We start from the raw sequence: 24926 nt of genomic DNA on the forward strand, positions 1-24926 counted from the left end.
ACTCACTGATTTTAGGTATGAGGCAGTGCTTCAGGTAAGTATGTATTGTTGCCGCTAATATGACCATGACATAAAACACATCCTTGTTATATGCATCTGGTGTGGTCACAGTTTTAATGTATTTCCCAGGTATTCTTTTGTGAGGCGGTCAACTGGTGTCCCATGGGACTCTGTTGTGGTCATCACCATGGTGGAGTTTGTAGAAATAGGCTTAAAATATACAGATAGATAGAATAGCTTATTTATTTATTCATTCATTCATTCATTCATTCATTCATTCATTACTGGTTTGGCTTCAGTGTTACCAGTAGTGCGTGATTTTTATTTATTCACATATTAATTATGTATTTTGAAATTTAATTAATTATTTTATTTTATTTAATCAATTAATTAAGTAATTTCTATTTATCATTATTTTTTATTTATTTATTTATTTATTTATTTTCATTTATTTATTTTGTATGAGGAACAATGTTTTGGCGAAGGGGTAAATGAGAGGTGTCACGTGATAGATGGAAAGGTGTCAGCGATAGTAGGGAGAGAAAGCTGCCAATGACAACAGGTGATGGGGTGTCTGAGATAGGAGGGAGGGCGGGTGAGATGACCACGAGCGATAGGAAAACCTCAGCTGGAGCGCGAACGGTCACACTCGTCACCGCTCGCTCGGCTCACACTCCTGCCGACAGCCACAGGAAGCAGGCGCGAGTGTGTGCGTGCGGCCTCTGGCTTGTGACTCACCACGCATCTAATTATCGTCGTGTGTTAACTCTTGGTGCTGTTAAGAACTGAAAACATTGTCGGTTAACGTTGCATCGTGTGTCATACATCAGAAATCTGTTACTGGTATTTAAGCATCAAAACACCCATTGGAGTTTACATGGTATTGGAGTTTACCTGTACCCCGAAACACCTGTCGGCCGCCCAGGCAAAGGTAAAGTACAGTGAACCGGGTGGGAGGAAGGTTGCTTGCTCAAGGGGTTGTTTGATTAGTGAGTTGCTGAAGGTCATAGTGTCTTGCTGGTGATACTGAGGTGCTCAAAGCGAGGTATAAAGGACTGGAGCTGATGTTCTTTGGTGTTTTCTTTTCGTTTCATGTATTTTGAGTCATGTGAGGGAATGATAGTTTGAGTGTTATAGATTTATTGTTCTTTGGGCAGAGCATAGACCAATGTATTGGCATGTATAGACCATGTATTGCAGTGGTAATGAACAACAACCATGAAATATAGGATACTGAAATATGTGTTACTTTAAGAACACATGAAATTTCTTTCAGCAATAAATGGTAGTGCCTAATCTTTATTCCTTTGTCAGATGAGTTTAGGCTTATTGAATAACATGGTGAAATTTGTCTAGACACTAGAAATTAACGCAATGGCAATGCTCCCTAAGTTTGCATCATCGAGACCACAACTGGATTGCGTTAGATATGTGTAAGTAGAACGCCACTCATGCAGGAAGCCACCAATTTGTGTCCAGTCAGGAAGAAACAGTGAGTCAGAAATTTTATCTGCTCTTCGAAGCATCCCAAGATACGCTATTGTCAACCCTCTACATCTTATTCATACTTATTTGTTGAATTTGATGGTTTATTTTCAAGTGTACGGTTCTTTTTCAACATAATTCTTCCTATTCCTAACCTTATTTAATTTTACATCAATACAATCAAACAATAAGTTAAAGAATAAAGAAGCCGGAAAAAATCGTTCTCTTCTTATCTAATTATGAACTCATATCGTGGAATAGTTCAGTGTTTCTTACTGTATTGCGGCTGGAAATCTTATTATTTTGGTGTTGACAGTTATGCCTACCGTCCCGCCCCCTTGTTCTCCCTCCCCCTACCGCCTCATCCCAGAGACCCGCGCTGTGCTGTTTTCCTGCCTTCATGGGAGCGCTGGAGATGCCGATGTGGATTTTCTTTCAATAGACAATACCTTTACTGCATACGAGAATACCTATCAACCTATATTACACCCAGACACCATTATCTCCTCTGAAATGGCTGTGACGACTTGGAATCTTATTGGTGTCTCGTAATATCTTCATGAGGTTTTTGTTGGAGGAGGTCGAAGGCAACTTATAAGGAGGAACCGTTATCGCGGCGGCGGGCTGCACGGGCGCCCAAGGGGAAGGCTGAGTGACCGCCGGAAGGAAGACATGCTGTTCAACTGTTTCCACTCTTTTGACCAGACCGGAAAATACCATTCATTCGGTTCCTTTAGATGACAGGGAAAGAATTAGGTTAAATAATATGGTATCTGAAGTCATCCCATTAGTTGTGGATTGGAGCTTGGGTAAAATTATGACTATTTCCTTGTCGTGTTTTGTATAATTTATTTATTTATTTATATTTTTTTATGCTTTTTGAGTTATTGTTTATTTTGCTTAATTTGTTGTCATGCTTCGTAAGTTATTGCTTATTTTGTTTTATTGTTTTATATAGTTACATTCCGCTTATTATTTTTATATGATGTTATTGCCATCTACTTTATTTTATTATTTACTTTACCGTCATGCTTTGCCTATGGTAATTATTAAGCTCCCTATTTATCTGTAAAAACAATCTGTCCTTTTTTCCTGTCATTTTCCTTCCGATAATTATTTTAACAGATATTACTCTTCCTCATTAAGTTCCTTGTTTACTTATCAAAGATTTGTCCTTTTCCTGTCATTTTCCCTCCTACACATCAGTACTGCCACAAGAAAGCAACAAATAGCTAATTAATCTTAAGCTTCCCCGATGATTTCGTCAAAGTGGCTCCGCTGACTGGCAACGGACTCTCCAGAAGAACTCGTCAGTTACACCACCGATGTCATAAAAGTTTACACACCTATCTATTATCGCTAGGTATCATAACACTTAGAGACTTCCTGGAGAGATTGGATCCGTAACTAAGGGTCTGTAACAGGAGTGTAATGAGGGGAGGCGAGACTGATGGGATGTGCTTGTGTTAGATAATTGACTGATTGATTGTTCTAAGGCACCGTATAACGGAGCCATTTGGTTCCGTTCGCTCCTGTTAGAGAGAAGCCGGTCGAGAAGATAGAGAGTGAGATGGAGGGATGGAATTGCGACAGAACTGCAAAGGATGGGAGTCACAGTGGAAGATGCAAAGGACAGAAACAACTGGAGGAGACTTGTAAATGGCGCCAACCCCTCGCTCTGGGGAAACGACTAAAGGGAAAGAAAAAGCTTTTGCTGGAGAGAGAGAGAGAGAGAGAGAGAGAGAGAGAGAGAGAGAGAGAGAGAGAGAGAGAGAGAGAGAGAGATTCATTCTCTTAGCTAACATAATTCAGTAACAACACAAGTGGAGCGAATCCCTGAGTTACGAAAATACGTTAGGAAATTGACGTAACCTGGGCTGTGTTGCGTGTGCATAACTAGCAGCAGTCATGCACTCATGCCCTCTGTTTCCCCCCTCCATCCCCTCCGACTCCTCTCACGCACTGGCTGCCGGAGATACAGTACGAATTCTTGTACTCGCAGCTAACTCGTGCCTCAACCTCTGAGACGAGCCGACGAGATGAGTGACACGAAAACCATGGTAATTTCTACTAATGTTCTGGAAATGACAGTACGTGATTAATATTCCTCTCTCTCTCTCTCTCTCTCTCTCTCTCTCTCTCTCTCTCTCTCTCTCTCTCTCTCTCTCTCTCTCTCTCCACCCCTGAAACAGTTAACTTCCAGAGACACAAACAAAAACCTGTTATACTGCACGTAATCCCGGACGTCTCCCAGATGATAACAGTTTTGTCTTCGTGATAATGATGCGCGTAACACTTCTTGCGGATGTTTTTCCTGAGAAGCTCTTTACCTCCTCCTCTCCCACGGCTGCTTCCTCCGTTCCTCCTGCTCACGTCCGGTCGCCCAGTGATTGGATCCAGCCGCAGAACTCAACATTATTACAGGTAACGGAAAGTGTGTGTGCGCGGGGAAGACAGCACGTTACCTTCCCTGTCAGTCTTATACGCCAGGGGAACAGTTTTATTGCCAGTGTCATATATCAGATACATTATTTTGATATTTCACTGACTTTCATCGTCACTGTCATGGGCCAGTAACATTTTTGTACATGTTTGAGTGTCATCCCTTCCCCTTCTTTTTCCCTGTCCATCCATACAAACGGTAAGTCATGTTCAAGTAATACTAAACATAACTTCTCAATCACCCATACTTTATAGATACTTGGGTTTATTATGTTTTTTTTTTTTTTTTTTTTTTTTTTTTACTATCTCGTATGTTTGTTTCTTTGTTTTCCGTACTTAAATCTTCACAAAACTTTAGTGTTGTTTATTAATGTAAACACACAGCCTCCCCTTCACCTCTGCATCTCTTAATTTAATTTCTCAGGTTTTCTCATGTTCGGTATGCGATGCTAATACATTTCCTACACAATACATTTAAATTAGCATCATGTTAAGGGAGCGCTATGTGGGTGTGGTAGGTGTGACTGCTCATGGTGTGGGGTGTGGAGGGCGTGACTGGCTCCTGGAGGGGCCGCGTGACAGCCTCCCTCTTGCTGTGTGTACCGTTCGTGCCGCGCCTCCCTCGGTCACCCTCCACGGACACCTTCCCTTCCTCGGTGGTTGATGGTGTTCGACAGATCGTCATGTAGGGAAGGCGTCTGCATTTGTCACTCCGCTATGTAATGTCGGCCTCGTAACCTTAAGTTTAACCACATCCCTCCTCCCTTTCCGTCTCGCCTCTACATGGACCCGCTGTTTCATTGCCTCCACTCGTCGTCTCCTCAAGATGCTGCTGGAGATGACTAAGCAATGCCTGTAACCCAGTGGTTGAATTTTTTAGTCTACGTTTTGATGCTGTCTCCTTTTTAGCGTGATAAAGTCTCCTACGTAGTGCAAGTTTAAAACATAATTTCCAAGGCAACAACTAGCAAAAGGAATAATCAAGTACTTTAGACCTTTTAGCGTGTGTGATTTTATTTTTGGTCTGTGAAGTCGTCTAGGGCTACTTCAATAACAAGCATCATCGAAGTCCTTAGTAACGTCTTCACACTTCAGGACACTCATATTGATTACATTTCGTGGTCATGTCATCTGTCTAGGTCGTCACCTCAGGGATCGTGTTTCTTCGTCAGCGTCACGCACCGCGTCTCGCCTCCCAGCGGTGCGTAGGCGTAGCCCACATGCACTGACCGTGGCGACAGCGGTCATTTCCTTCCTCATGGCGCTGCGGCGAAGCGTTCAGGCTATGCGTTCCGGCCTGGCGGTGATCCCAGACCAAGTACTGTATTGCCGGACGCTGGGACAGAAGGAAATCAGTAGGCCAGAATTTGCTGGCTGATTAAAAGGACACGACAAAAAGTACTGAACATGAGTGTGAACGTGATAATGACATTACATTAATAGTTAAAATTGATAAATAAACAGACGCACCTGGTCCATGGGCCACTAACTCAGCTGTCAGGTGATAAGTGGTGCATAATTACTTTTTGCAACCTGTAAAATTTAGAATACGCACAGTTGAGGAATTAAACATGATGGAGATGCCCTCGCCTGTATATGTAATGGATAATATTAGAATGAGACAGTCCTCTCTCTGCAATCTTTTCAATCAGTTTGGGTTACACTGTATTATTGTATAACAGGGGCTCTTTGTCGCAAGCTTTGGAATAATATCACAGCTCGGTGCCTGTGCTGCGGACTGATGGCGGATTTTCGAACCCTTATTGATGTAATTATGAGACCAGGGCGTGTGTATTGATGAGCTTCGCGATGCGCAGAACACCCATACTACGGAAAGATTTGCAAAGAGATTTATTCATGACTGCTTTACTTCGCGACTCAAAAACATAACACCCAACTGTGAAAATGTGCCTCTAGAAATCCCCCCATCAACCTTCGGGCGACGTGCTGCGCCTCACTATGGGAATCTCTAAAATGAACCAAATCCGGCGTGGATGTAATGGCTGGGGTTGAGTTTTCCCCCGAGGATCGCAAACCTTGAGCCAATTTCCAGATTTAGGTGACCAAGTATGGATAAATGTTTACCGTTAGTTAGTTTGCTTGTGGAGGGAACGTCGCGAGCCGCATCACGCTGACCGAGTTCCTGTGGCCGAGACCAAGCCATTGAAGGAAGCCCATTTTCTTCCTGTATGTGTGTGTGTGTGTGTGTGTGTGTGTGTGTGTGTGTTACGGACGTGCATTGTTAGCGTTTCTCGTGTGCTTGTGTATGAACGGGTTTCATTACGTGTGTTTGAATGACGTTTGTTGGTGCGTACTGCTTGTTTGTGCTTGTACTTTTATTTATTCATTTATTTTTTTAATCATGTTTAAATACTTGTACGTGTGTCAGTGTGTAATATATGCGAATCCTGTTATGTGTATGCGTATGATCATGTGTGTGTGTGTGTGTGTGTGTGTGTGTGTGTGTGTGTGTGTGTGTGTGTGTGTGTGTGTGTGTGTGTGTGTGTGTGTATGTGTGGGTTTCACCTTATATTAACCCAGTATATCAATTAAGCTCATTTGTCCTGTCTCCAGCTCAGCACCATACATTCCTAAATATTCTACATCTTACCTTCTACACTTTACAGGGTGTACTGAGAGGGTTTTCAAGGATGTTTTCACGATTCTAGTGATAGTTTAACAAGACTTCTGCACAATCAATAAAGAGAACACTCATGAAAACACGGCCATTCATCTCAGTGGCCTTTGAAAATAATGGTGAGAGAGTAGAATATTCGAGCAGAAGATTCGGGCTTTAACTTTTAAAAGTCACGGATGTTCCTTGCATCGTGTGTGTGTGTGTGTGTACAGCACCACGCCAATCATAGCTACACGCCTCGCCCCGCTCGGTCTGCTTCCTTCATGCCGCGTTATCAAGAAGACACGGAAAAACAACACTTCTTGCTCCTTGCCTCCAGCGGGACTGTCTCACGTGCCTGGGACCTTCCATCCCACTCTGGCGCATCCAGAAGCTGCGGTGTATTTTGGAATGCTTTGTTCTCTCATTAGAACTATTTCTGAAAGCCGTAAAGATCATTAGTCAGGTTCTCATATGTGTTTTTTTTTTTTTTTTTTAAGATGGTGTAGAATCTCCATTTGACTGTTACTAGAATCATGAAACGCCGAAAATTTTGATAACTCTAAGGATTTCCACTAAAGTCTCTGTATCCTTTCACTAGTAGGTAACTTTTCCCATAATCACCTACAACTTTCTTAGACACTTATCTGTACACTACATCCTTTTGAATAGTTTTATAGCCTGGGAAAGACAAAATTAACCTGACGTTTTCCCTCTTTTTGTGTCCAAGTGTCCATGCAAACTATTTGCAACGCTCTGAATAAGAACATGAAAAAGTAAGGAAGCTGCAAGAAGCCACCAGTCCTACACATTGCAGTACCTGCGTAAAACCTACCTATCTCCGCCTATCATCTTCATCCATAAATTTGTCGGATAATCTTTTAAAGCTCCCTAATGACTCACCGCTAACCTGATTATTGAGTCTATTACATTTAACTACAACTCTGACTTGAAAACGAGCTCCTTCCTATCTCCTTTTTTTTAAATCAAACTTTATCAAGCTTGAACCTATTATTTCTTGTCCTATCCTGACCAATGACCCTGAAAATTTCGCTTACGTCACCCTTGTTAACAAAGGACGACCAGGGCTGTAAAGGTAGTAGCTAATCGAGATAAGACAGCAAAACGTTTGAGAATGTGATCCCTGTCTCGAAGCCTCAACCAGGAAGAGGGATGAGTTGATGGGGGGATCATGTGCCTGCCATTGCTTTCCATGGCGTGCTTGCTATCCTCGCTCCTCGCTCTGCTCCTCGCTGCAGCACGCGGGTACTAACGGCCCCGAGGAGGATTAGCGGTGGATATCACGCCAGATGTGACGCAAGGAGGCGAGGCAGACACTTCAGCTTCCTCCTCCTCTCACGGATCAGAGACGCGACCATTAAGATTCAGCAGGAAGACAAGTCCATTTTATCTTTATGTATAGGCTGGAATGTTTTCATGTACAGTACGTATATCGCACAATCCTGCGTCATAGAAACTAAGGGGTTTTATTTTATGCAGTTTTGTGGTACTGATTGCGTTGAATTTTCCGCATAACAAGAATATTGCGTTTATTTATTTATTTTATTTTATTTTTTTCGGGTAGTGGGTTGGGAGAGCTCTGCACTGTACTTTGAATCATTCCTGCGTTTTTAATATCAGTTATCTACTGCTTTAGGAGTTGGTTGCTCTGGAATAAAATCTCTCTCTCTCTCTCTCTCTCTCTCTCTCTCTCTCTCTCTCTCTCTCTCTCTCTCTCTCTCTCTCTCTCTCTCTCATACACACACACACACACACACACACACACACACACACACACACACACACACACACACACACACACACACAGCGCGTACGCGCACACACATTGAAGAATGGAATCACTATTACGCAAAATTAAAACTCCCCCTTTTCTTCCATTCATAACTTTAGAGCAACAGCAAGCTACACACGTCCAATTCTCCCTCATTCTTCCTGCATTCCTGCCCATCATTCAGTCCCCATTAAGGCGCTCGTTTGTACTCAAATAGCCACGTCAGCCGCAACCACCTTCCCCACACTGTTCCCGCGACGCCCCGCCACTCCCACACCACCACCGCGGGCCCCACAACACAACCGTCGGTGCCGCCTCTGGGTGGGGGGATTGAGGGGAGGTTGTCACGCTGTATTGCCCTTTGCCTAGTAGACGAGATGATAACTTGATATGTGTGGATGGGAGGAGGGAGGGATAGGTGAGTGTAAGAATGAGTGTTTGCCTTTTTTATGCATGTGGGATTCTAGTCAAGGGCTACAAAAAAGGCAGGAAAAAGAGGTTAGTGAAGGTGCCAGTCCCCAAAGAGTAGAGCCAAAAGGATTATTCAAAATTATAGAGATGTTTTCCCTCTTGAAAGAGTTCAAGTCATAGGTCAGGCAGAAATACAGAAACAGGCAGGGAGTTCCAGAGTTTGCAGTAAACTCTGGAATAAATGGTTGGGATGAGCTGGTATGAAAAGATGAGGTTACTGGTTAACTCTTTTTTTTTTTTTTTTTTCATACAGGGCTTGTATACAGAATATGTTCCCGTCTTTATATCTATATTTATTTGGTGTCTCTTGAAACTGTGTACGCTTCTCGCCTTTTATCACCTCCTTGTGTGTTTATATATATATATATATATATATATATATATATATATATATATATATATATATATATATATATATATATATATATATATATATATATATATATATATATATATGTGTGTGTGTGTGTGTGTGTGTGTGTGTGTGTGTGTGTGTGTGTTTAGGATAGAGTATGTGTTTTCTTCTGCCTCGTTTTGTTATAATTCAGTGCCCAACAAATGTTCACGTTCTGGTGTGAAGAGGAAAGTAAAATCGTGAGCAGCTTGAGAGGTGAAGATCCCTGCCGGCTTTTTGCCAACTAGGAAATAGAGGATATGGAGAAAGCACCGCATAAAACAAACCCAACCATCGCTGATGTGTACAAGAAAGAGTAGGAAAGGAAAATCATACACTTCCTCACATACATAACTTTACCATCGAGTGACTCGGAAGTGTGACGTCACGCCAACTTAAAGAAGAATAAATGAAGAAAAAATCACTTCGCTTATGTTTTTTGACCAGAACTCAACACAACACAAAAATAAGTAATTAACAGTAATGACAATGAAATAAAATAAAATAAAATAATGCAGTATAAAATAAATGGAGGTAAAAAAAAAAAGAAATATGGACATTGTCAAATAATAGATAATAAATTCACAGTGAGAGTAACTTAAAGACAAATTAAGAAGGACAAACTAAAAACTGTAAAAGATGGCAGAGCAGACAGAGACCTAAAGGAAGAGATGAGACAGGAAGTTTGGTTTGGGTGATCTGGATTAGACGGACAGCCGACAGAGTAGTGAACTCCTAGATGTTGATAATGATGATGAATCATAATGTTTTCCTGCGATACAAATGACGATGATAGGTTGAGTCCATATTTGTGAAGACGTTATATTCTTTGTACTAAATTGTTATAGTTATGTTTATTCTTACTTCATTTTTTTTTTTATGCTATTGTACAGTAGACATAGGTGATTGTATATATTTAAGAGATTTTTAAGTAATGTCACTATTTTATACAATTAACGACTGAAAAGTATTTTCATTCACTATTAACCCTTTCACTGCAATATACAACTATTGATAATACTAAAAACAACGTATGAAATTTTTACTTAAGCGTCTACAAGAAAGAAAGGGGATTAAAATGATTTTGCAGTTTCTAGCCAGTATAATGTTTGAAGAAGTGTCTCAGAGTGGCTAGTGCAAGAAAGGTGCGTGAAATAGCGATGAAAGGGTTAAACATCATAATAATGCGCTGCCATCAAAGAAAATTTAAAAAGGGGGAAAAAGTGTTTGTTTAAACCCAAAAACCATAATGTAGAGCTTTTGCATAAACTATGCTATGAAAGAAAATGACGTCATCCCTTTACCTCCCTATACTGCACACATACGCACAGACAGCGGACGACACTTGTTTACATGACCACACATACAACATCAAACACGTGCACACATCAACAATCAGCTCATAATGCACACTTATAGTAAACCTCAGAGGTCGTTGTCTGTGTCCGTTTATCTTCCGTCTCACGACTTGATCCGATTTTCAAAGATGAAAGTATTAAGGCACCTTTAGAAATAGTATAACTAACTTTACTTTGTTTTCTTTGATTTTGATTTTTTTTTTTTTTTCGTTTTTTATCCGTTTTTTTTTTGTTTCATTTATGAGAAGAAAAAAAAAGAAAAAGAAAGAAAATAATTTTATAAATCGCATACAACAAATACGAACAGCTCCCGATTAATTATTGGTGAGTGAGAGAGAGAGAGAGAGAGAGAGAGAGAGAGAGAGAGAGAGAGAGAGAGAGAGAGAGAGAGAGAGAGAGAGAGAGAGAGAGAGAGAGAGAGGGCGACCCAGTGACCGCCGTTGACCATCCACCCACAGCCTCGCAGATGAGCAGAATTCCTGATGGTGGCTGCTGCAGAACGCAAACAAGGAGAGGGAGGGGGGATGAGGAGATAGTCTGTGGTTGTGGACTTTCGCAACCAGTGTAATGACAACATTTTGCCTCCACTCTATAGCTCAGGGATGCACTTTACGGATACATTTTACAAGTATTTATCTTTATTTGGCCTTGCTTCGTTCCAAATGCATGTATACAGCTCTCTCTCTCTCTCTCTCTCTCTCTCTCTCTCTCTCTCTCTCTCTCTCTCTCTCTCTCTCTCTCTCTCGTCGGAGCTCAAATTTACCGTGCCATTATTTGCTTATTTACTTTAATTTCTTCTTTTTATGCTTTGGAGGTGTTTGTTTGTTTGGCAAGAGCAAGAAAGAATCCAAAGAGAGAATCGAAGGGTGACAACGAGAGAGAAGAAAGAAAGCAAGCTGTGTTGTTGTTATTGTTCATGACCGTTGAACACACGCACACACACAAACACACACACACACACACACACACACACACACACACACACACACACATGAAGGTAAAAAAAAGGAGTGAAAACATTATTTGCAGAGTAGCGGTGCGTGCGTTGACCGTGACTCGAGAAAGGGGCAGAGAGGAGAGGCGGAGGAGGTGGAAGAGGTGGAAGGAGGAGGAGGTGGAAGGAGGAGGAGGAGGAGGGGGAGGAGGAGGAGGAGGAGGGAGAGTACCACCGCTACACTACCACCCACGCGTGTTTCATTCAGTGACTTGCCTCCTTCCCTCCCTCCCATCCCCTGTTCCTCTTACACCTACGCAGTGAGACCTCCTCCTCCTCCTCCTCCTCCTCCTCCTCCTGCTCTTCCTCCTCCCCCACCGCAGCATCGCTATTTCCTGAAGGTGATGACCGCGCAGCCAGTGACGCTGAGAAGCAGGAATGGGGCCGGCGGATCACAACGCACCCTGCCTACTGACGTCACAGCGCTGCACCCTCTTTTCCTATTACGCGTTTCGTGGGCGTTTTTTATAATTTCCATTCCTCGAGTAATGAAGTAGTGAAGGACTGGGTGAAAACGAGAGGTGAGAGGGGAGATTATGAAACTTAATGTAGTAAAAAGGACAAGTTTAGTATGGGAACGGTGGGAATTTAAGCTTAAGAGGAATATATTAGAGTGATTGTGGTGTTATGGGCTATGGTATTGTGTGTTATGCAAGTTTGTGCAGAAAGAAGACGAGGAATGGTAAAATGTAATAAAAATGAGGGAGAAAGTACAGGTTTACTCTCTGAATGATAGAAGTAAGAATATATAAGCAGAAAACTATTAAGCAGTTAAGAAATACGTTGATTTTTTTTTCTTTTAAGAACTGACAAATTATATGATTACGAAATGAATGAGGCATAAATGGTTAGGGTAATGGTTACCGTAGTGTTTTATGGAATTAAGTAATACCGCGTTGATTTTTTTTTATATACGGTAATGTGCTGCCGCGCCTCTGAGCTTGCGATTATCTTATTATCATCGTTATTTTGTAATATTTATCGATTAATCCATACATTATTATTATTATTATTATTATTATTATTTATCATTATCATCATCATCATTATCATCATCATTATTATTGTCATATTTATTTCCTTCTTTATTTATCATCCAGGACGCGAGATGATGGCTGGCGGCGTGGGGCAGACGGCGGCGGCGACGGTGGTCGTGACGGTGACTGTGCTTCTGCTACTGGTTAGTGATGCTGGATGACTGAGTGAGTGAGTGAGTGATGCTGGTGCCGTGGTGCTGGATGACTGAGTGAGTGAGTGAGTGATGCTGGTGCCGTGATGCTGGATGATTGAATGAGTGAGTGAGTGAGTGATGCTGGTGCCGTGGTGCTGGATGACTGAGTGAGTGAGTGAGTGATGCTGGTGAGAGAGTTGAGTGAGAGTGATGCAAGGCGCCTCAACAATGATGTCATAAGGCGCTAGGATGGAACTAGACAAAGGTGAATATGAATGTATGTATGTACGTATTGTACGTGCAGCAAGTTAAGCCAGACAGACAGGCGAATAGGAAGACGAACATACAGAAATACGATCAAACAAAAAAAAAATATGGGCCAGACAGATACCCCCCAACCCCCCCAACACAAACAAACACATGGACACACACGAAGAGAGACAGAGACAGTGGAACAAGAGAGAGAGAGAGAGAGAGAGAGAGAGAGAGAGAGAGAGAGAGAGAGAGAGAGAGAGAGAGAGAGAGAGAGAGAGAGAGAGAGAGAGAGAGAAACCCATGAATTTCCTCCCTCGCGCTTCGTAATCAAGTCATAAAGCCACATGTAGATCGTGGGAACTCGGCAGCAGAAGGAAACCTGAGTCACTGCCCCGAGGAAGCAGTGATTGGCGCAGCTTGAGGTGACGGAGGCTGTAACAAGCACCCTTTCTCCTCTCCTGCAGGTTGAGGGCGTGGCGGCGCTGGGGCATCACCCGGAGCCGCCCATCAAAGCAACACTCTCCAATAAGTTCGTGGGTAAGTATAAAGAAGATTCACTGACAACCCTTTCAGTATCATGAGATCGGTTAGGCTTTATTCCAAATAGCAAGACTGTATTAAGGTTTACATGATGCTTGTCGTAATGAAAGTGTTAAAAGTCATATCTAGGGATTTATTCACTGCTATTACATCTATTTACTCTATTCTAACTAATAACTGTCGATTTTATGAAGCTTAGAAATTCTCTAGTACTGAAAGGATTATAACGTGACAAGAATAATTATTAAATGCTATATTTTTTTCATGCTTTCATATGACATTATAGGCTGATAGACTGATGTAAGGCGCTAAAAGAACAGAATCATATGTATAGCGAGTAAATTAAGGATGTGTAAAAATGAGACGATACACGTGTAGATATGAGTAAGATGTGTCATGCACAAGAAAAAAGTAGGACAATTAGAGCAACATAATGACAGCCTATTGATGATGAAGGAAGGCAAGGCAGACGTGGGAGGTGGAGGGATAGGTGAGATAAGAAGTCCTGCTGTGATCGCCTGGAAGAGACGGGCAGCCTACAGACATGAGTGAAGAAAGTTGAAGAAGGCTTTGTCCTATAGAATCATAGACAAGGGTGACTGATGGTGACGGTGATAATGACGGAAAAAGAGAAGAACTGAGGAGGAAAACAGAGAAGAAAAAAGATGGATGACTTTAAAGAAACGAAAATTGAAGAAACAAAAACCGGAATGAAGAAAGAAAAAAGTAAAAAAAAAAAAAACGTGAAAGCGAATTTTTAAGAAGATAGAAAAATAAAAAAAAAGAATAGAAAAGAAGGCTAAAAAAATAGAAAAGAAGGCTAAAAAAAAAAAAGTTTAAAAGTAGTAAAAAGAGAATAAACAAAGATGTGTAACTATCCACCAGGTGTGTCAAGCAGGTGTTCCCGCGGCTCCCTGACGGTGGACGTGAGCACGGAGGAGGCTTTTTTCGGGTCGGTGTACGCCCGCGGGTATCCCAACAGCTGCCGCGAGGTGGGCCAGGGCAACACCACCACCTCCCTCGTGGTGTCTGCCAGAAGTGTGGTGTCAAGGTCATCGAGGACGAGGTGAGGGGCGGAGGTAACATTATAAGTAGTAGTTGTAATAATAGAAGTAGCAGTAGTAGTAGTAGTAGTAGTAGTAGTAGTAGTAGTAGTAGTAGTAGCAGCAGCAATAGTAGTAGCGGTAGTACCTAAATAATAGTAGGAACTTTTATAATAATAATAATAATAATAATAGTAATAATGACTATTCCCGTCAAGGACTGGCACCTTCAATGCGACTTTTTTACTTTTTTTTCTTATCACAGACAAAAGCCTCCTATACAAAGAAAAGAAAAATAAATAAATAAAATAAATAAATAAATGTTTAAATTTAGTCTAGGATATTTAATACTCAGTTACCCTCAAAATCAAATAAACAATGACAAAGATTTATATACCACTACGTACGTACTATTCTCGTTGACACACACGAACTCATTTAATCAAGGAAACACAAAGAAAGAACAAACACCAGCAGATACATTAACCCTTATGAAGCTGTCTGTCACATGCTACACTAATCTATCAATCTAATCCGAAGACACCAAGGATAGTAAAGGCGAAGGTTCCTCATCCTCCCTTGCCATTCAGTAACCCTTTGCGACTCTCCCCCTGCAGTTCGGGCACCACACGTACGAGCTGCTGGTGTACATCCAATTCGACAAGTGGGTGCAGCAGGTGATCGACGAGCAGGTGTACGTGAGGTGCAAGCTGGAGAGGCAGGCCGGGGAGCTCAAGGCCCAGGCTCAGGTCAGGAACATGAAGAAAATCTGTTTATTGATGTATTTATTTATTTATTTTATTTATTTATCTTTTTTTTGAGATGACAATGATTGATATGGTCTTTCATCTCTCTCTCTCTCTCTCTCTCTCTCTCTCTCTCTCTCTCTCTCTCTCTCTCTCTCTCTCTCTCTCTCTCTCTCTCTCTCTCTCTCTCTCTCTCTCTCTCTCTCTCTCTCTCTCTCTCTCACACACACACACACACACACACACACACACACACACACACACACACACACACACTAACTAAATATCTGTTTAACTAACTAACCAACTGTAACTAACCAACCAACTACAACAAAGTACCCTAACCCGCTGCCTTACAGATGAACGTGATGAACGAAGACTCTGACGACAACACTCCCGTGAGGCACAAAGACGTCCTCAACACCGAGAACAACTCCATTGCCACGCTGGTCCTCGCTGCGGGTCCCTCTGGCAGCAAGGCCTCCTCCTCCTCCTCCACGTCATTACCCGTCAATCGCACAGACGCCGAGGATAGCGAGAGTTCAAAATCCCGTCGTCTCGTGTCTCTTCGCCGCAAAGCCTCGTCAAGGAGTCGGGCACAGGAGCAGGACGCAATGAGGGACTGGCTGCCCCTGGAAGCCCCGAAAGAGCTCCTCATGTGGCGTGAGTTGACTGACTGGCCTTGCTTTGTATAGTTACCGTATTTACTTCTGGATCTGAATCGGTGGAGCCTTGTTTGTTTATTCTCTCTCTCTCTCTCTCTCTCTCTCTCTCTCTCTCTCTCTCTCTCTCTCTCTCTCTCTCTCTCTCTCTCTCTCTCTCTCTCTCTCATGTAAATTTGCTTGCCACATTTCCTCCTGATTCTGAATCACTGAAACCCTATTTTTTATCTTTCTCTTCCGCAAGTAATGTATATGCTTGTAATTTTTGTTTTGTTTTTTTGGGGGGGGTAATCCAAGAGGAAGGCTAAAAACATTTGTTTTTGAATCAGACCGATGGAGTAGATTTTTCTTTCTTTCTCTTCCACAAATATAACAACCAATCATTTCTTCTTTCGTGGATGTTCAAGAGGAATGGGGCGTTTTTTTCTAATGATATATGCATGAACAGTCTTAACAGTGACGCGTCTCTCACTACTCTTACAGAAGGCAAGCGGACAGAGGGTAACTCGGAGCCGGTGTCCTGCTGGATGGACATCGTGGAGGGCACATCCATGGACGGTGAGTGTGTGTGTGTGTGTGTGTGTGTGTGTGTGTGTGTGTGTGTGTGTGTCTGTTCCTTGTGCTTCCCGATATTGTCTGCAGGTTTAAGGGAATGTAATATCGTTCTTAAAGAGTCAACGCTAACAAATTAAAGGAAGAGAGTTTACATTTACAGAGTTTACTTAGATATTAAAGGGAGAGGGTTAACATTCAATATAATAACTTAAAGACATTCAACATTCACTGATGGATTCAAAGGAAAAGGTGATCAATATTCACTAACATACTAAAGGAAGAGAGTTAACATTTACGAAGAGATTAAAAGGACTGAACATTCACTGATATGTTCAAAGCCAACATTCGCTGATTGACGAAAGTAACATTAAGATTAAAATTCACTGATGGATTGGAGAAGGGAATAAATTCAGCATTCTCTATATTGTATAAATAAATAAAAAGCCTAAATAAAAGAGATAAGATATTCAACATTCACTTATAAATTAAGGAAAAAAACAGTAAAGAAGCGAGAATAAGTTGAGAGAGAGAGAGAGAGAGAGAGAGAGAGAGAGAGAGAGAGAGAGAGAGAGAGAGAGAGAGAGAGAGAGATCCAAAAAACGCCACAAGTAACCGGTCATTGTTGTGGCGTAGGCAAGCCCGTGTTGGAGCACCTGCTGGTGGGGGACGACACAACCATGGTGCTCAAGGTGCGCCAGACTAAGGGCCTCGACACCCGCATCACGTCCTGCCTCGCCCACGACGGCTCAGACGACGAAAGCCAAGAGCTGATCGACGAGAACGGGTGCTCCGTGGACGACGAGATCATGCCCCCCGCTCAGGTGAGGAATGGTGGTGATGGTTTGTGGTAGTAGCAATAGTAGTAGTAGTAGCAGTACTGATAGAAATTTTATTTCCACAAAAATTAGTAGTAGTAGTAATAGTTATGGTTGTGGTAATGGTGGTAGTAGTAGTAGTAGTAGTAGTAGTAGTAGTAGTAGTGATAATAGTAGTAGTAGTAGTAGTAATAGTAATAGTAATAGTAATAGCAGTAGTAGCAGCAGTAGTAGTAGTAGTAGTAGTAGCAGTAGTAGTAGTAGTAGTAGTAGTAGTAGTAGTAGTAGTTTAGCGGTTGTAGTACTGATAGAAATATCAGTAGTACTAAAAGTAGTAGTAGTAGTAATAGTAGTAGTAGTAGTAGCGGCAACAGCAGCAATAGCAGCAGCAGCAGCAGCAGCAGCAGCAGCAGCAGCAGCATGAGGAGTAGGATACAAATTAGGACAATAACGACAACGACGACAATGATAACGACAAGTTACCTCCGATCGTAATAATAGTTGCAGATTAAATGTTTTTATATATGTATTTGTGTGTGTATGTATGTATGTATATATGTATTGTCATTGTCTCCCCAGAATCAAGTTCAATCCGCGGTCGGGCGTCAAGGTGGCCTATGCGTCGTTCAAGGCGTTCAAATTCCCAGACCGGGACCACCTGCACCTACGCTGCACCGTGCTGGTCTGCCTGGGCGCCTGTCAGCTGGTGCGTCCCTCCCGTTTTCACTTGAAGCATTGCAAAATAATGAGTGGAAATGTGGATACTTCAATCCATGTGACTTATTGTTTAATGCTAAATGGGTCACCAAAAGTATATTTGACACTTGAACAGATATTTGATTACACGTTACCATACTATTCTTGGATTATTTTTGAAGATATTCATCCTTAAAATACCTTAATGTGTCGCTAAAAATATATTCGACACTTAAACAGGTATTTAATTATACATTATCATACGATTCATTAATTGTTTTTGGAGATATGTATAACTGAAAATACCAAAATGGATCGCCAAAAGCATATTTGGTCCATAAATTAAACTTTATACTTGCACCGGAAACTCGAGGAATGTTTATTGTCGATTGTAAGCATTTATTAAGTCGAGTCATCTGGTTGCCTGTGTTAGTGTGTAACTTCCTGTTGTTTTCAGCCTGTGTGCGGGCGGCTCAGCAACCGTATCGGGCGCCGCATGGGAAATAGTGGCCAGGGCAGCATCCAGGCTGTTCACGACCTGCAGGATCTCGTCACGTCTCCTCAACAGGTATGCACACGTACTGAAGATCTCAACCTTCATGAGTAATGATGTGTCGCACCTACTTAGAAGTGTTCCTCCCTCTATATTTAGATAGATAGATGGATTTACGTATATTTATGAAGGTAGATTGATAATAGGTACGTACGTACTACGTATATATATATATATATATATATATATATATATATATATATATATATATATATATATATATATATATATATATATATATATAAATAGATAGATAGATAGATAGATAGATAGATAAATTGATCAGTAAAAAATACATGGATAGACTGATAGATTACCAGATAAATGCATATTTATTGACCACAGTATTCACCTCATATCCATTTGACAAATATTAATAAACAAATAAATAATAAAAAAAAATAAAATAAGTAAATAAAAAATCAGGGCATATAGAGTGTGTTTAAAGTATCAACATAATTTTCACCTTCTCATTGCATCATGGCATTTTCAGCCTGTAGTCACTGTACTTAAATGCGCTCATCCCTTCCAGACCCCGCGAGGCAACAACCGGGCCCTGACCAACACCATCGTGGACAAGGTCGAGGTCTTCAATTCCGTGGAGGTTCGAGCCCCGGGTATCGAGAGCCAACCGAACCTCGTGAAGCAGTACCGGACGGACCGAGGCCCCGCTGTGGATTCCGTAAACTTTTTCAGGTGAGATTATTAAAGTGACAGGTGATGTTGGTGCTGGCGACAGACAATGATAGGGAAGGTGTGTGAGTTATTAATACGGTAGCAGCTTACTGATAATAAAAATATAGCCTATGTTTATTATCTCGGTAAAAGACTATGGCAGTGTAAGAGTTGTTGAGACAGGTGATGGGATGTGATAGATATTTGTAGATAGCAGCTTTACGAAAATAAAAATATGGCTCATGTTTATTTTCTCGGTAAAAGAATCCGGCAGTGTAATGGTTAAATGATACATCTAAGTGAAGGAAGCGTATTGTATCGTGTTTGCCATTAAAATCAATATAAGAAATGGATGTGTAAGTGATAAAAGCCTGGTAATAGTTACATTACAGGAGTGATGGAGGGTAATTTAAGAGTAAACGAGACTTTAGATATATCAATCGACAGTAAAGAGGATTTCTTGGTTTTGTAATTGTTTCAGGAATGGTCGTTCCTATCATTACCATCATTATTATCATCATATTTATTATTATTATTATTATTATTATTATTATTATTATTATTATTATTGAATTTCATGATATCCCAAGAATTAGTCATTAAATTTTCATCATACGTACTGGATGACAGGAACACCTCTGATGCTTATTCTTCACCACAAAGTTTTCTGTCTCACCAGCTGACTAGACTAATAACTGCAAAGTATAGTATCATGCCATTACACCACGAAAGCAGTAGGCTAGAGGTGGGCAAATAAACAATGGTAGGGCCAAGACGCAGGTCATTCAAACAAGAGGAACGTACACTTGCCAACCGCTTGGGTATCATTGGTCATTAGGCATTTCACTGTTTTACTACGTCTCATTTCTTCTTCTCCCCACCCCTAGTGACGAAAACATGTTCTGCGTGACGCCCTACAAGATGATCCTGGCGTTCGGTGTACTCCTGACGGTGTTGCTGGTGGCGATGCTGTTCTCCCTCTACTCCTGCGTCAAGGCCAGAGTGCTGAAGGCGAGACTGCAGCCGCCCCACCACCATAACGAACCCCCGCGACATTCCCCCGTCACCAGCCCTTACTACAGGTTCGCCCACTGAGTGTACCTTTCTCCACACTGACTCAGACGAAGGAGTACACATTTGAAATGTAGGAAAACGAACGCAGACGAAGGAGAAAACGGCGAAATGAAGGAAAACGGACGATTCTCAGCGCTGTCGGTATGAACGTTGAGATGGCGAGACACGTACCAGATTTTATGACTTATTCTTTGTATCCTCCACACTGTGTTAATATTTATAGAGTAGTAGTTTTTTGTAGGTTTTTGTACACGTGGTGCTTAGGGCATTAGCGCGGTCACTTCTTAGGCTGCGTGGGGTGGGTTGATATTATTGGAAGTGTAAAGAGATAATTGGATTTAAAAAAACGTATAGTAGTAAGTTATAAAGAGGAAAAAGTTTGTTGAGGCATTGTTGTAGCTAGACAAAATATTGTTTTGTGTGTGTGTGTGTGTGTGTGTGTGTGTGTGTGTGTGTGCCATGGAGATAAAATTTTTGTATATAAGCGAGGAGTCAAGAGGGGGTCTTTCAATGCACAATAATCATCACTTTTCTCTTGCTTCACGTTGTAATGCATTGACCCGTGGCAGTGTATGAAGTGTTTGTATTGTGTACCCTTGTTCATGTTAGGATGTTATGAAGGAATATGAGTGCGCTTGTGGCAATGTATTAAAATATATAATTACATTATCATCATCCAAATCGAGGGTGTAGCCTAGTCTAAATTCATGTCGAAGGATTTTGTTTATTGTACCTTTACTGACTTCTCCTTCATCCATTTTTTACATTATATGCATTATACACGCATTTTATAATCATGTGCAATGTAGTATACGTTGTTTCCACACGCCTGAAAATATATGTGACATTAATATAACTGAGAACGTCTTATCGCTAACATTTCAACCCTATTTCCATAATTTGGCGCCAACAGGACCAACAGGAATAATCTTCACTCTTGTGCTGTTTTCTGGGGAGCTTGAAATTATTATTTCTTGCATGGCTCCATAGTTTACCATTTTTTATAAGAATATTTTCAATGATATGTTTGTGTCTTAATGGTAAAGATACCGCATGCGTATGTTAATCTAGAAAAGAATATGAAAAAAAAAAAAAAAATGAGCGACCGTCCCTGTCATGCGCACTGTCAGCTGATCCCTTCGTGGCTCGTCAGTCGTCACTCGTGCTCAGTTGGTTTCAAGCACAGGCAGTGCATGGAGTGGTAACAAAAGTAAGGAATGGGCGTTCGAAGGAAGCTTAAGATTCTCTCTAGCTTCCTTGGGACGACCTAAGAAGCCATACAAAGCGGAACAGATCAGAAGAAGACGGAGTGTAAGTCGTCAGGTTGGCCTTGTGTGTGTGGCTTACCTAAAGGACAAGAAGGCTTGAGGTGGAAGGTGAGGCGAGGAGCATCACATCACAGTGACCAGACACACGTCGCCATAAGTAAGTTGTCTTCAATATTGCTTAGTTGACATTGTTTTATGGTTTTGATTTTAAAGGTGTGTCTACAATTATTCCAAGGTTATTGTGTGTGGCTTGGTTAGATTTGCTTGGTATAGTAGATATGGGGGAAGAAGAAGAGTTAAAACTATGCTGTGATAATACGCTTAGCTGATAAATATTACGTCAGCAGTGGTGGGCGTTACTTGCACCACCAGACACCAAGTAAACGTAAGACTTTCTAGCTTCACTTGGCAAACACTGGTAGATTAAATACATAAGCTGTAGCGAGGCGAATTTTAACCTTCATTTGCCACCGTCACAGCTTTAATGTATTCACACCACTACTGTGTGATTGAGGTCGTAATTATTATCCTTGCTGAATTTTATTGGTTTATTTGTTAAAGACATCCGTGAAGTCTTCCTGCCCACCGCTGCGGTATTATCAACACTTCATATCTTGTTTGTTGATTCATTAATTCATTCATTTTCTACCTCATTCATTCATTTTCCTACTAATATTTATCTTAATCCAAATGTTGGCTGTCCTTGTGGAGCTAGCAATGATGTAGGGCGGTGTTGGGAATGAATTTCAGCCCAGCGCGATACAGTGCTACATTTTGTACATCAGACGGGGCTTTATGACAAGTGACGTACTCCTGCCTTGGCAAACAGCCAACGTATTGTCATTTTTCCTTCTGCATATTGTTATTAACGACTTTTTTTTTATGATAATGGATATAATTCCGAGATATTTTCAATGCAGTTCAGTGCTGTGCGAAATGGCAGTTTTGGTAACAAAGTAATTTATAGTTTTAAGGAACGAAAGTCAGTCTCATAGGGGTGCCTGGCTGTCTGTTCCTAAGCGGAGGGATGCTGAGGGCTGAAAAAGTTGGAGCTCCAAACAAAGTTATTGTATCAAACCCTGCATTGTATATAAATCGTTGCATTGTAAACTCTCTTCCATGTAACTATAATCACATCGAGCTAAAGACTAAGTAAGAACATCTTGATTTATAACTATTTGGTAGTTGGCAAATAGAGAGCAAGAGAGACAGAAAAAAAAAAAAAAGACGTACACTGATTTTGAGGGTGAAACTTTATTATTATTATTATTATTATTATTATTATCATTATTATTATTATTATTATTATTATTATTATTATTATTATTATTATTATTATTATTATTATTATTATTATTATTATCATCATCATTATTATTATTATTATTATTGTTATTATTATAGTCATGCACATTTTGGTTCATCTCCCAGCTTCACAGTCAGGGGACGGTATGAAATGTGCAGGGATATACTGTATGTCAGGGTTTGTATCTCTCGTGTCTGATGTACGGGAACAATTCTTAGTTTCTCACTGCAGCACAAACACGCAAGCCTCCCCTATTAATATGTTTTCTTTGATGAATTCTGAAAACACGCGAGGAGGCTCCACAGAGAGTAACTTCATTAATTTTACCTACTACAAAACGTGTGTGTTGAATAGTTTACCTTTGATAGTAAGTGGACGTAAACTAAATACAGGTGAATACTCGATGTCTCGTTCCACCATTGCTTATTCTCATCATCTTCCTCTGTTACCAGTCCCTCCTCACCCCTCCATTCACCACCTTTCATCTCCCTCACTGCCCTGCTAATCTTCACTCCCCACTCATCCTCACACCTCATCCTTTTTCCCTAGTGGCTTTTTTTTTTTTTTTCCCTGTCAGTCCGTTGTCTTTTCATTTATATATTTATTTCAGTACTTATTTTTTTCACATAGTTACTATTATTCGCATATAGCTTCTATTATTCGTTTAATTCTTGTGGTTCTGTCTCACATTAGAGAGATAGCATGGAAAACTTACGTGACTCCTGTTATTCTGTTTTATATAAGTACTCCCTTAAAAATGGAAGGAGGAAAACATTCAAATCCGTTTTCCTTAAATATCTGTATCGTTGAACAAACATTTCACGAGAACGAAGACGTCTTGAGGGAAAAATTAACACTATTGATAATTCGCGTTCCTTTGTAGCTCTGCAGAAGGGTGGCAGTGTGTGTGTGTGTGTGTGTGTGTGAGAGAGAGAGAGAGAGACAGGGACGAGGAAAGAGGACCATGCCGGCCGGTGTGCGGTTAGAGAGGGTGGTAGGTAGGCTGAGGTCTGGGCGCCTTGGTAGGGGAACGTGTAGGGGAGGGAGGTGGTCTTGGGCATGGAGGTGGCGCGGTGGGGGGTGTGGGTGGGAGGTGAGGTCAACGGCGACCCAGCCACAGCCACAGCCAAGGGTCGCCAGTTGTTTGGTGTTGGGAAGTGAGGGTGAGACTGTGGCGGTGGGTGGTGACAGTGATGCTGTAGTGGTAATGGTAGCGTGGTGGTTACGGGTGGTGGTGTGGTAGTGGTTATACGTGTTCGTGTGGTGTTGTGTTTTGTGTGGGTTGTGGTGTTCCATGAGGTGGTGTGTGCGTGCGTGGGTGTTTGTGTCGTGACCGTCTTTGGCAGCGTGGCCGGATGGCGCTGGTGGTAATGGTGGTGGTAGTGGTGGGTGTCCGGCTTGCCTCTGCCATGGAAGGAAGTTGATATGAAGGAAAGGATGAGGTAACTACAGCAAAGATGAGATGCACACTTCACTTGACATTCATATTCATTGTCATATAGATATATGAAAACAAAGAAATGATAAATAAAAAAAATATATATATAAAATAAAAAAAATAGAATAAAATAAATAGATAAATAAAAAAAAACGAGATAGAGAAAACAAGTTTATTAAACGAAGAATGAGCAGCAAATGTTCGTAAAAATGCACATTCTTCACACACTGCATTAAATCACCTTAAAGTATAAAAATCTTACAACAAAGAGAAAAAAATCACCTTAATTATCTCCTTCCTTAGAATACAAAATTTTTCAATGTGCGTCAAGCGGGGAGTTGAGTTAGAATTGAGTTTACGTGCATAATTCGCCTTTTCCGTGTGTTGGTGTCGGTGTGGGCGAGAGACGAGCGCTGGAGAAGGATAAACAAAGCGGCAGCAGAAAAACAGACGGGGTGTAAGTCGCCTGTGAATTCACCATCACAGCGTGCACGTTTAGGGTGAAGGGATGCGTCTATGGCAACCTCTTTGAACGCTCATTTTTCAGAACGTAATCTCTCTCTCTCTCTCTCTCTC

The 24926-nt window shown here is 41.3% G+C and overlaps 1 protein-coding gene across 1 annotated transcript; it reads left to right on the top strand.

The window, feature by feature from the left end:
- The first annotated feature begins 12661 nt into the window (after positions 1–12661).
- Positions 12662–20503, top strand: LOC135105404 (uncharacterized). Its single transcript, XM_064013540.1, has 11 exons — positions 12662–12733; positions 13444–13508; positions 14405–14585; positions 15180–15311; positions 15668–15971; positions 16454–16528; positions 17159–17353; positions 17928–18046; positions 18494–18604; positions 19122–19285; positions 20152–20503. The coding sequence occupies exons 1-11, from the start codon at positions 12662–12664 to the stop codon at positions 20357–20359; spliced, it is 1626 nt and encodes a 541-aa protein (XP_063869610.1). The 3' UTR covers positions 20360–20503.
- The last annotated feature ends 4423 nt before the right edge of the window (positions 20504–24926 follow it).

Source organism: Scylla paramamosain, chromosome 12 (genome assembly GCF_035594125.1).
Source record: "Scylla paramamosain isolate STU-SP2022 chromosome 12, ASM3559412v1, whole genome shotgun sequence".
Classification (NCBI taxonomy): domain Eukaryota; kingdom Metazoa; phylum Arthropoda; class Malacostraca; order Decapoda; family Portunidae; genus Scylla; species Scylla paramamosain.

What these genes read in the sequence shown, in the direction of transcription:
- LOC135105404 (XM_064013540.1), top strand. Translation starts at nt 12,662, where the DNA reads ATGATGGCTGGCGGCGTGGGGCAGACGGCGGCGGCGACGGTGGTCGTG. An exon ending in TGACTGTGCTTCTGCTACTG is followed by an intron (nt 12,734 to 13,443) that starts GTTAGTGATGCT and finishes CCTCTCCTGCAG; the next exon opens with GTTGAGGGCGTGGCGGCGCT. An exon ending in AGCTCAAGGCCCAGGCTCAG is followed by an intron (nt 15,312 to 15,667) that starts GTCAGGAACATG and finishes GCTGCCTTACAG; the next exon opens with ATGAACGTGATGAACGAAGA.